Source organism: Hemitrygon akajei, chromosome 1 (genome assembly GCF_048418815.1).
Source record: "Hemitrygon akajei chromosome 1, sHemAka1.3, whole genome shotgun sequence".
Lineage (NCBI taxonomy): Eukaryota > Metazoa > Chordata > Chondrichthyes > Myliobatiformes > Dasyatidae > Hemitrygon > Hemitrygon akajei.
The window spans coordinates 172084428-172097658 of NC_133124.1; the positions used below are offsets into that span (position 1 = coordinate 172084428).

At 45.7% G+C, this 13231-nt stretch overlaps 1 protein-coding gene across 1 annotated transcript; it reads left to right on the forward strand.

The window, feature by feature from the left end:
* The first annotated feature begins 329 nt into the window (after positions 1-329).
* LOC140732353 (uncharacterized) lies at positions 330-5910 on the forward strand. Its single transcript, XM_073054873.1, has 2 exons — positions 330-377; positions 2999-5910. The coding sequence occupies exon 2, from the start codon at positions 3315-3317 to the stop codon at positions 5550-5552; it is 2238 nt and encodes a 745-aa protein (XP_072910974.1). The 5' UTR covers positions 330-377; positions 2999-3314; the 3' UTR covers positions 5553-5910.
* Positions 5911-13231: the final 7321 nt, after the last annotated feature.

Below are 13231 nucleotides of genomic sequence, written 5' to 3' on the forward strand. Positions count from 1 at the left end.
ACACGATATTGAGTATATTGTATCTAGAGGACTGCTGCGTTAAAGTAGCCGCTGAGTTTTCGACATAAAAACATTATTTTTGAGGGATGTAGCATGGAATCGGTGCTTGCGAACGTTTTTAATGGTACCATTACTAAATAAGGGTCTCGGCCCAAAACGTTAACTGTTTACTCTTTTCCATGAATGCTGCCTGGCATGCTGAGTTCCTCCAGCATCTTGCGGTGCTTTAATGGCGCCTTGCTTTACCCAGAAACCTTCGCGCATAGGAATTCGGCTTTAGTGACCTACCGACCAAATGCGCAGGCGTAACAGTGCAGCCAGTTCGCAGTACTGCGCATTCGCTAAGTGGACAAAAGGAATCGGAGAACCGACAGCAGGTAGGAGCGGTACCCGGGGTGGGGGTTTTAATCGGCACCGCTTTCCGCGCTCCGGCTTAGTGACAATTACCGTGAGCCTGGACGCAGCGTGGCCCTGCACTCTTTCCCCTCTCTCGGCCCCACGATCCCCACCCGAGCTCTCAGGATCCTTCGCTGGTGAGCGAGGTTGCTTGCGCCATTTGGGTGGCGCATGTGCATCGCGGAGCGTGCCGGATTCCGGCGAGTACAAAGGAAAAATGGGTGACACTTTCACCGTTTTCCCCGCCGGTGTGCGGGGCGCGTAAGGAACCGCAGGCAGAGGATCGACCGCCCAGAGGCTCCCAATCTGCAGCTATCTAAATCCAAGAGTTAGGAACTCGGGAAAAAAATAACAAAATCCCTCCAGCTTTAATTCTTGAGATGATCACCTTTGTTCTACCTCCTCCCCTTCTGAACCTTTCTTCCAGTGTGAACATGTTTGACCCGTTCTCCCTGGGTACATAATGATATTACATAAATACCTTTGTTCGGGGTAACAAGTGATCTGTAGATTTCACATCACTAAAGTGCCACACTCGCATGAGAAATATTGCCCTCCCCGTCATATTTTTTAGCATTGCTATTGATGAGTTCACTACTGTCACTACTGGTTGGGGGTGGGGGGGGGGGGGTTCAAGAGTAATGAGAAAACCTCCAGGAGCAGCCATGTCTTTGCAGCTCGTGGGACATGACCTGAACTTAAAATAATACTAGTGGAGAAAGTCAAGTGAGCCAAGTCACAAACTGAAGCAGGCAGAAATGGTCCATTCCAATACAGAGAGGAAGACAGGCAGAGAATGTGGTCGTCAGTCCGATCCATGCCCAGTTAGAGGATGATTTGTTGAAACTCACTGTAACAGATGTCAGAGCTCAGCACTGAGACTAAAATTATCTGAAATGTCCTTGACCCATTGATGTAGTTTGTAAACACGAGGAAATCTGCAGATGCTGGAAATTCAAACAGCAACACACTCAAAATGCTGGTGGAACAGAGCAGGCCAGGCAGCATCTATGGGGAGAAGCGCTGTCGACGTTTCGGGCCGAGACCCTTCGTAAGGACTAACCGAAAGGAAAGATAGTAAGAGATTTTAAAGTAGTGGGGGGAGGGGGAAATGCGAAATGATAGGAGAAGACCGGAGGGGGTGGGATGAAGCTAAGAGCTGGAAAGGTGATTGGCGAAAGTGATACAGAGCTGGAGAAGGGAAAGGATCATGGGATGGGAGGCCTCAGGAGAAAGAAAGGAGGGGGGGAGCACCAGAGGGAGATGGAGAACAGGCAAACAACTAAATATGTCAGGGATGGGGTAAGAAGGGGAGGAGGGGCATTAACGGAAGTTAGAGAAGTCAATGTTCATGCCATCAGGTTGGAGGCTACCCAGCTGGTATATAAGGTGTTGTTCCTCCAACCTGAGTTTGGATTCATTTTGACAATAGAGGAGGCCATGGATAGACATATCAGAAAGGGAATGGGACGTGGAATTAAAATGTGTGGCCACTGGGAGATCCTGCTTTCTCTGGCAGACCGAGCGTAGGTAACTCCGTAACTTCCGCCACCTCCAACGGGATCCCACTACCAAACACATTTTTCCCTCCCCCCCTTTTTGCTTTTCGCAGGGATCCCTTGTCGACTCATCCCCCCCCCCCCATCCCTTCCCACCGATCTCCCTCCTGGCACTTATCCTTGTAAACGGAACAAGTGCTACACCTGCCCTTACACTTCCTCCCTCATCACCATTCAGGGCCCCAGACAGTCCTTCCAGGTGAGGTGACACTTCACCTGTGAGTCGGCTGGTGTGGTATACTGTGTCCGGTGCTCCCGGTGTGGCCTTTTATATATTGGTGAGACCCGACGCAGACTGGGAGACCGTTTCGCGGAACACCTACGCTCTGTCCGCCAGAGAAAGCAGGATCTCCCAGTGGCCACACATTTTAATTCCACGTCCCATTCCCATTCTGATATGTCTATCCATGGCTTCCTCTATTGTCAAAATGAATCCAAACTCAGGTTGGAGGAATAACACCTTATATACCGGCTGGGTAGCCTCCAACCTGATGCCATGAACATTGACTTCTCTAACTTCCGTTAATGCCCCTCCTCCCCTTCTTACCCCATCCCTGACATATTTAGTTATTTGCCTGATCTCCATCTCCCTCTGGTGCTCCCCCCCCCTTTCTTTCTCCCGAGGCCTCCCGTCCCATGATCCTTTCCCTTCTCCAGCTCTGTATCACTTTCGCCAATCACCTTTCCAGCTCTTAGCTTCATCCCACCCCCTCCAGTCTTCTCCTATCATTTCGCATTTCCCCCTCCCCCCACTGCTTTCAAAACTCTTACTATCCTTCCTTTCGGTTAGTCCTGACGAAGGGTCTCGGCCCGAAACGTCGACAGCGCTTCTCCCTATAGATGCTGCCTGGCCTGCTGTGTTCCACCAGCATTTTATGTGTGTTGATGTCATTTGTAAACCTTTTTACAGGTTAGAAATAACAAAGAATTTGTGTACAGGAATCTCAAATACAACTACATGACAGTTTATTTGTCTCTGTGCTGGTATTTAAGGAGTGGCCAGACATTTCCTTTGTAACTGATATATTTGTTATTGATCCTAGGAGGTGAAGAAATATCTCATCGCAGTGGGAAAACTGCTTTGTGCCTGAAATGAAGTTTTCTGTTGTAACTCAGTGAAATCCACAGGAACCGGGGTGCTGACAACCCACCAGCATTTGTTCACTGGAGATCAATTCTTCCACTACATTGACAGTGCGAGGGATCAGTCCATCTGACATCTCACTTTCTGACTTGCCAGAGAATTGATAAAGAGCTGTGGAAAGAGATTCATTTAAACATTCCATCTACTCAGACTGTGGGAAGGGACTCACTCAGTTATCTGAAATACTGGCACACTAGTCAGTTCATACTGGGGAGATGTCATTCATCTGCTCAGACTGTGGGAAAGGATTTCGTTGGTCATATCAACTGAAGGAACATCAGCGAATTCACACTGGGGAGAAGCCCTTTACCTGCTCAGACTGTGGGAAAAGTTTTCCTCGATCATTTCAACTGAAGTTACATCAGCGAGTTCACACTGGGGAGAGGCCGTTCACCTGCTCAGATTGTGGGAAGGGATTCACTCGGTCATCTGACCTACTGGCACACCAGTTAGTTCACAGTGGAGAGAGGCCTTTCACCTGCTCAGACTGTGGGAAGGGATTCACTCGGTCTTCTCAACTTAAGATACATCAGCGAGTTCACACTGGGGAGAGGCCGTTCATCTGCTCAGAATGTGGGAAGGGATTCACTCATTCATCCCACCTACAAAGGCACAAACGAGTTCACACAGGAGAGAGGCCATTCATCTGTTCTGAATGTGGGAAGGGATTCACTCGATCGTCTCACCTACTGACACACCAGTCAATTCACACTGGAAAAAGACCGTTCACCTGTTCAGACTGTGGGAAGGGATTCACTCGGTCTTCTTACCTACTGGCACACCAGTTAGTTCACACTGCGGAGAGGTCATTCACCTGCTCAGACTGTGGGAAGGGATTCACCCGATCGTCTGACCTTCTGGCACACCAGTCAGTTCATACTGGAGAGAAACCATTCACCTGCTCAGACTGTGGAAAGGGATTTTCTCGGTCATCTCAACTGAAGATACATCAGCGAGTTCACACGGGAGAGAGGCCATTCACCTGCTCAGATTGTGGGAAGAGATTCACTCAGTCATCTGACCTATTGGCACACCAGCGAGTTCACACTAGGGAAAGGCCTTTCACCTGCTCAGACTGTGGGAAAGGATTCACTCGGTCATCTCAACTGACGCTACACCAGCGAGTTCACACAGGAGAGAGGCCGTTCACCTGCTCAGACTGTGGGAGGGGATTCACTCGGTCGTCTAAGCTGAAGCTACACAGGCGAGTTCACACGGGAGAGAGACCATTCACCTGCTCTGAATGTGGGAAGGGATTCACACAATCATCTCACCTACTGGTACACCAATTAGTTCACACTGGAGAGAGGCCGTTTACCTGCTCAGACTGTGGGAAGGGATTCACTTGGTCATCTCAACTAGTGGTACACCAGCGTAAACACGCTGTGAAAAGGCTGTTCACCTGTTCTGAATGTGGGAAGGAATTCACACAATCATCTCACCTACTAGCTCACAAATTAGTTCACACTGGGGAGAGGCCAGTAACCTGCTCAGAATGTGGGAAGAGTTTCACTAACTCATCCCACCTGCAGAGGCACAAGCGAGTTCACACAGGAGAGAGGCCGTACATCTGCTCTGAATGTGGTAAGGGATTCGCTCGTTCGTCTGATCTACTGGCACACCGGTCAGTTCACACTGGGGAGTGGCCGTTCACCTGCTCAGTCTGTGGGATGGGATTCACTCGGTCGTCTGACCTACTGGCACACCGACGAGTTCACACTGGGGAGAAACCATTCACCTGTTCAGACTGTGGGAAGGGATTTCCTCGGTCATCCCAACTGAAGCTACATCAGCGAGTTCACACTGGGGAGAGGCCATTCACCTGCTCACACTGTGGGAGGGGTTTCACTAACTCATCCCACCTACAGAGACATCAGCGAGTTCACACAGGAGAGAGGCCGTACGTCTGCTCTGAATGCGGTAAGGGTTTTACTCGGTCATCTGACCTACTGGCACACCAGTCCCTTCATACTGGGGAGTGGCCGTTCAGCTGCTCAGACTGTGGAAAGGGTTTCACTCGATCATCTGACCTACTGGCACACCAGCGAGTTCACATTGGGGAGAAACCATTCACCTGCTCAGACTGTGGGAAGGGATTTCTTCGGTCATCTCAACTAAAATTACATCAACGAGTTCACACTGGGGAGAGGCCATTCACCTGCTCACACTGTGGGAAGGGTTTCACTAACTCTTCAAACCTACAGAGACACCAGCGAGTTCACACAGGAGAGAGGCCATTCACTTGTTCCTTTTGTGGGAAGGGATTCACTCACTCATACCACCTAAAAACACACCAATCAGTTCACACTAGGGAGATGCTGTTCACCTGCTCAATCTGTGGGGAGGGATTCACTCAATCAACTGACCTGCTGGCCCACCAGCAAATTCACAATGGCGTTAGGCAGCTTACCTGCTCAGATGTGGAAGGGGATTTCCTTGGTCATTTTAAGTGAAGGTACATCATCACATTCACACAGGGAAGAGGCTGTTCACATGTTCTGTGCCTGGGAAGGGATTCACTCATACATCCCACTTAGAAATACACCAGTCTGTTCACACTGGGGAGAGGTTGTTCACCTGTTCAGACTGTGGGAAGGGATCAAAATCAGCTCAGCTGGCACAGCAGTTAATTCACACGGGAGAAACTGTTCACCTGCTCAAACTGTGGGAAGGGATTTCCTTAGTTATCCCGCCTCCTGGCCACATCTGGTCACTGGACATCGGAGGAGTTTCTTCTGCTGATATTCTCCTTTAATGTGACTGGAGTTTAATATTCTAGATCTGTGACAAATAAATCAGTTCTAAACTCTGTCTCGGGGACTTAGTGAATTTATTATGCACTTTGTACAATGGGGAACCAACTCAGCTTGTCCTTGCCGGTGTTCCTGTTCCACAACAATCCTTTTAAATCCATGAATACGTACACAACGCTGGAAGAACTCAGCAGGTCAGGCAGCATCCATGAGAAAAGAGTTTTTTCTCACGGATGCTGCCTGACCTGCTGAGTTCTTGTATTCTTTGATCCACAGCATCTGCAGTTGTATTTTTGTGCCTTTTAAATCCATTCCTGCTGTTCACCCCTTACTTTCCCTGTGGTGATAGGTTCCAAATGGTCATCAGGCTGTGGCTGAAGAGGTTTCCCTTGAATTTCATACATGTCTTTCTGCAAGATGAGCTGACTGCAGTTATGTCTTGACAAGTTATTCATTCCTCAGATCTCTGGGTCAAGGCAAAATGAGATTGGTTGTTAACCTCTATTTCCAGTTCTTTCAAATGTTATGGGTCAGTTTCACTGCTACTAAAGTGCTGTGTCTCACACAACTGGGTTGTAAGAATACACCTCTATCCTCTAAAGTCTGAAATCAGAATGGGGAATGATTAGAGACGTTGAAAAGCACAGCCCAGAAACAGACTCTCTGGCCCATCTAGTCCATGCCAAAACAAATTAAACTGCCCACTTTCATTGACCTGTACCAGGACCATAGCCCTCCATACCCCTACTATCTACTTACCTATCCAAACTTCTCTTAAACGTTCAAATTGAGCATGCATGCACCATTTGTACTGGCAGCTCTTCCACACTCTCATAACCCAATGAGTGAAGAAGTTTCCTCTCATGTTCCCCTTAAAATTTTCACCTTTAACTCTTAACCCATGACCTTTGGTTGTAGTCCCACCCAACCTCAGTGGAAAAAGCCTCCTTCCATTTACCCTTTCAATACCCCTGTAGTGTTCTCGCTCAGGTGTAAGAGAACGCTGAACTAAACACCGAGGTAAACCGTAGTCAATGAAAACAGGATTGCAGTAAGATTAACGTTTACTGTTCACTCTTCCACATTAACGTATGGTGAAAACTGTTGATAAAACAATACAAAATCTGTACAGTATTTGTTTCCTTCTTGATACCACATTTACATCGTTAAATACTTGCAAAAGTAAATTACAACAACTACATTACATTAAAATGCAGCATACAGTCAGAATCTACCTACGCCATTGATTGCTTTAAATACACTTCAACACAAACTATCCGCAACTCTTTAACTAACAAAAACGTAAACCTTATCAACTGTCATTACTTTTAACAGAATCAGCGTTACCATTTTAATTCAACATATCGATTATCTCATGAACTTACGGCGTTGCTTCACTATGTTTCTAATGTGTAGAAAGACAACTTTTCTTGCGCTGATCCTGCACATGTGAGCCCCCTCCTTCCCGTTTCTCCAAACCTGTATTTTCCCACAAGACGCGGCGAAACCGGATGTGACGTCATCACATGCCGCGATATATCACAGACAACGGATTTACTTTAAACAATCCTAACTTTAACTAAAAAATGCTAACAAACGAATTACTAAAGCAAAAATATTATAAACTAAACAAATGCCATAAAGGCAACACAACCCCTCATAATTGTGTATACCTTTATCAAATTTCCTCCCAAGCTTCTACATTATAAAGAATACAGTCCAAACCTATTCGATCTTTGTTATATCTCAGGTCATTCAGACCCAGCAACATCCTTGTGAATTTACTCTGTAGTCTTTAAACCTGTAGGCTTGTGACTAGTGGAGTGCCACAGGGATCAGTCCTGAATCTTTTGTTGTCATGTATATCAATGATCTGGATGATAATGTGGTTAACTGGAGCAAATTTCCAGATGACACCAAGATTGGAGAAGTAATGCACAGCGAGAAAGGTTATCATGCTGTGCAGAGGAAACTGCATGCATTGTTCCAAATTAGGCCTCACCTATATCTTACACCACTTCAACGTAACATCTCATCTTCAGTATTCAGTACTTTGATTTATGAAGGCCAATGTGCCAAAAGCTTTCTTTTCGACCCCATCTATCTTTGACTCACCTTGTCTGCCACTTCAAAGTGAAATTTATATAAAAGTACATACACATCACCACATACAAACTTGAAATTCTCTTTCTGTGGGCATTTTTCAATGAATTGTGGACCTGTATTCTCAGATCCCTTTGGTAAAACCTACCCTGATTGATCCTATCGAAGTACAACAGCTCACACTTGTCTGCATTAAATTCCATCTGCCATTTTTCCAACTGATCCCGATTCCTCTGCACAGCATGATGGCCGTCCTCACTGTGCCTTACTTCTCCAGTCTTGGTGTCATCTGGAAATTTGTTCCAGTTAACCACATTATCATCCAGATCATTGATATAGATGACAACAACAAAAGATAGAGTGACAGCAATCTACAATTGCCCTCTGGTTTCTCCCAGAAAGCCAGTGTCAAATCCAATTTAATACCTTACCTTGAATGCCAAGTGACTGAACTTGACTAACCTCCGATGCAGAACCTTGTCAAATGCATTACTGAAGTTTGTGTGGACAACATCCACTGCCTTGGTAACTCCCTCAAAAAAAATCTGTAAGATTGGTTAGACGTGACTTACCACACATGAAGCCATGCTGACTATTCTTAATCAGCCCATGACTATCCAAATACTTACATGCAGTACTTTAGAATACCTTCCAATAACTTTCTCACGACTGTTGTCAGACTCACTGGCCTTTAATTTCCTGATTTATGTTTGGAGCCTTTCTTAAACAGCAGCAGAACATTGGCTATCCTCCAAAAGTCTGATACCTCTCTTGTCACTAAGGATGTCAGGACCCCAGCAATTTCTGCACTTGCCTCCCATAGGGTCCAAGGGAACTTCTTGTCGGGCCCTGGGGATTTATTTACCCTGATTTGCCTGGGGATAGAAAACAAATATCCCATATCTGTGGAATCCCCACCTTGTCAGCTAGGGTAACTTCATACCTTCTTTCAGCCTGATTTCTCTTGCATTTCTTATACTCCATCGGCACCTCATTTGTTCCTACTTGCTACACACCTTTTCTTTACCATGGCCTCAATATCTCTTGAAAACCAAGGTTCCCTAAACTTCAACATGAGGAAATCTGCAGTTGCTGGAAATTCAAGCAACAGACACAAAATGCTGGTGGACTGACGAAGGGTCTCGGCCCAAAACGTCAACTGTGTTTCTTCCTATAGATGCTGCCTGGCCTGCTGCGTTCCACCGGCATTTTGTGTGTGTTCCCTAAACTTGCTATTTTCACCTTTTATTTTACCAGACGCATACAAGTTTTGTACTCTCAAAATTTCACTTTTGAAGGTCTCCCATTTACTAAGTACTCCTGTGCCAGAAAACAGTCTGTCTCAATTCACACTTGCCAGATAATCTCTAATAACATTAAAATTGGCCTTTCTCCAATATAGAATCTCAACCTACAGATCAGACCTATCTTTTTGCATATTTACTTTGAAACTAATGGCATTGTGATCACTAGATGCAACGTGCTCTCCTGCATAAACTTCTGTCACTTGCCCTGTGCCATTTCCTAATGACAGATCAAGCATTACACATTCTGTCATTGGAACTTTAACATACTGATGAAGGAAACTTTCCTGAACACACTTGACAAACTCTATTGCATCTAGTTCCTTTATAGTATGAGTCCCAGTCAATATGAAGCAAGTTAAGTTTCTTGCACAGTCTGCGATCTCTCTACAAATTTGTTCCTCTAAATCCCTCAGTCTGTTGGGTGGGCTGTAATATAGGCCCATTAATATGATCAAAACTTTCTTATTTTTCAATCCCACCCATGATGCCTCACTAGACGAGTTTTCCAGTCTGTCCTGACAGAGTACTGCCATGATATTTTTCCAGACTAGTAACGCCACCTCGTCTCCCTTAATCCCTCCTGCAGCTGAGTCTCATTAATGGCTACAATATCATTATTCCAGGTGTTGATCCGTGCCCTGAGCTCATCTGCCTTTCCCATGATACTTCTTGCATTGAAATATACGCAACTCAGGAGACTAGTCGCACCGTGCTCAACCTTTTGATTCCTGACTTTATCTGAGGCCTCACCAACATCTGTCCCTACAACCTCTCTACTAACCGTTCTAGCACTCTGGTTCTCATCCCCTTGCAAATCTAGTTGAACCTCACCGTGCAGCATTAGCAAACCTTCCCACCAGGATATTAGTCCCCTTCCATTTTAGGTGCAAACTGTCTTTTTTTTTATATTTTCCACCTTCCACGGAAGAGAACCCAATGATCCAAAACTCTTACGCCATCCCTCTTACACTAACTCCTTTGCCATGTGTTAAACTGTATAATCCTCCTATTCTAGCCTCATTAGCACGTGGCATGGGTAGCAATCCTGAGGTCACAACCCTGGAGGTCTTGCCCTTTAACTAATTGTCACAACCACGGACTCTGCTTCAGAGTCTACACGTTCCCGCTGGTGGGCTACGCAGCAGATTCGGCAATTGCACTCATGAAAATGCAGGTTTTAGCTAATTACTCATTACTAATTAACCAGGGTGGCATTTAACTGCTTTTCATTACAGAGCTTGTTGAGACTTGAGCTAATCACAGCAATGTAACGCTGCCTGCTTACATTTGTCTTTGCTTGAGAAAGTGGATTAGTGATTCTACTGATGTGGAAGACTACCAGTATTTGTTTTATATTTATATATTCCTTTGGACTCCGGTGGCGGCATCTAGTTTTCCATTTGAGAGTTTTAGTTAGTGGCTCTGTTTGGTCCAGTGTTTGTTGTTTTCCTTTCCCTTAAAATGCTGTTCACATCACAGTTATGTGAGCTATTGCTCTGCTTCAGTCTCTCTCTCTCTGCACTTGGGCCATATCCAAATACCTTGATAGTAAGTCTCAACCACACAAAGCGGACCCATCAGAGAGGGGCAGCAGCTGCCCTTTGCCTTGAGATTCACTGATCAGGTAGGGGACAGGGTGCAGGCGATTGAATCCATTTTGAAGTTACTGAAGCAATGAGGCAGATGATCTCATACCAACAAGCCCAGTCTAATCTGGAAGACGGGTATTGTCGCTTACAACAGCTGTTCACTCGGGCAATCAAAGTCTGGTGTCTGCGATCTCCACTCTCACGGCTGACGCCCACAAACTTGTTGCAGACGGCCAGTGTCATCTGACAGCCATTAGCACTCTCTCCAATGCAATTCAGCAGCCTCTGGCCACATCGGTCTCACTCCCAGCATCTCGCAGATCCTCCTTTTCTGCTGCCCAGACATCCTCTGCCACGAATGTTTCTAGTCTTCCACCACTAGGCAGATACTTTGATGATCACGATGGCTCCAGAAACTTAATTACACAAATGTGAGCTGACATTCCAAGCCCAGCCTGGTTGTGTTGGGGATGATGCAGAAAAACTGGTACTACATGGACCAGGACCTCTGGCCATTCAACCTCTCCCTTCAGAATGCTGAGGACTTGATCTGAGATGTCCCAGACTCTGGCACCCGGGAAGCAATATATCATCCGAGAATCTCTTTCTCATCCACAGAACCTTATTACAGTTCCCCTAGCTAATGAGTCCCCTATCTTCATAGCTTGCCTCTTCTCCTCCCTTCCCATCTGAGTCACAAAACCAGACTCAGAGCCAGGGACCCAACCATTGTGACTTTCCTTTGCTAAGTCATCTCCCCAACACTCTCCAAAGTATACCTGTTGTTGAGGGGGATGGCCTCAGGCGTAGTCTGCACTGGCTCTTTAACCCTTTCTCCTACCTGACTGTCACCCAGTTTCCTGTGTCCTGCACCTGGAGTTTAACTACCTCTCTATATGTCCTATCTATCACCCATATAGGCTCATGAACAATCCAGAGTTCATCTAATTCCAGCTCCAACTCCTTAACGAGGGTTATTAGAAGCTGCAGTTGGAAGCACCTCACAGTTATAGTTTTCAGTGATACTGGAGGTCTCCCACCTCACAACATCCTGCAAGAGGAGCATTCCACTGTCCTGCCTGGCATTTCTTCTGTTCTACCTGATCAAACATAAAGAAGGGGGCAAAAAAATCTACTTGCAGCTCTTTCTTTGCCTTCTCTGACTAAAGCCTCAAAATCTTCACTCTGACTCTGTCCACTCCAAGATGGTTGCTGCGACATTAGTTAAATGTTCACTGGAGTAGGGTCAGCATAGGGCAGAATTTGGGGCTGTGGACAGTGGAAGGGGTAAGACCATATGATGAGGAACAGGGAAACTGCAGGTGGTGTGGCAATGAATGACAGAAACAACATTTAGAAGATGATTGATGGTGAAAAGTATTAGGTTGACTTTGGCTGTTGACACACAATGCCTGTTGACGTTAAATATATTGCTTGTGGGAGCTTGCTACGTTAAATTAGCTGCTGAGTTCTCATAAAAATATTGACAAGATTAATGGCATTTGGCAGAGCTGAAGCAATGCTTGTAAACACATTAATGATATTGTTCTTACCGAGAAATCTCTAAGCTTCAGAATATGCTATCACTGAGAAGTGAGTGTGCGGGTGCCAAGTGTCCAAAGTTGTACTGAAAGGTGCACATGTGTTCAGTGGATAAAAGGTTCCCTGGCTCAGCTGGGCCTCCCAGGCACAACTGAGATCTTGCTATATAAATCTGAATTTCTGGGACAGATGGAAAATATAGTTCCAAGTTTACCTCACATGAAGAATTTCTAATGTATCATTCAGGTAAGTAGATACAATATTTTCAACCAATTGAATGGGAACATTAAGATCAGGTCTGACATCCAGAACCAGCTGATGTCCATATGACAGTAGCTCATGGGAATAGTTGAGAAGGAGACCTAAAGGAAAGAACTGGGTCCAATTTCCAGTGAATTAAAATGGAAATTAGAGCTGAATGAGGAAAAAGCAAACTTCTCGCATCACTTTTGATCCTTTAGCAGAGCACCAACTGTGAACATCATCTGGTTTTAGATCTTCCTGTCAAGTGAGACTATAGTTTTTATCTGTCTGGGTGTATAATAATAGTAACACCTTTGGGGTAACAAGGGACCTGCACATTAACGATCTTCAACGAGAAAGTCTACTCACCTACCCTTGACAGTCATTGCTGACTTCACCATTGTCCATCATCTCAGGGTCACAATGATCTGAAAGAATCCAGGAGCAGCCACGTAAATACCATGTGCTCCGAGTAGGGCAGTGGGACATGCCCAGAACTGTGAAACTGTAGCAATAGACAGATACAGTGATCCAAAGCACTGATAAATAGTAGACACGATTGTCCCATTCTGATACAGCCAGGTAGACAGTCACG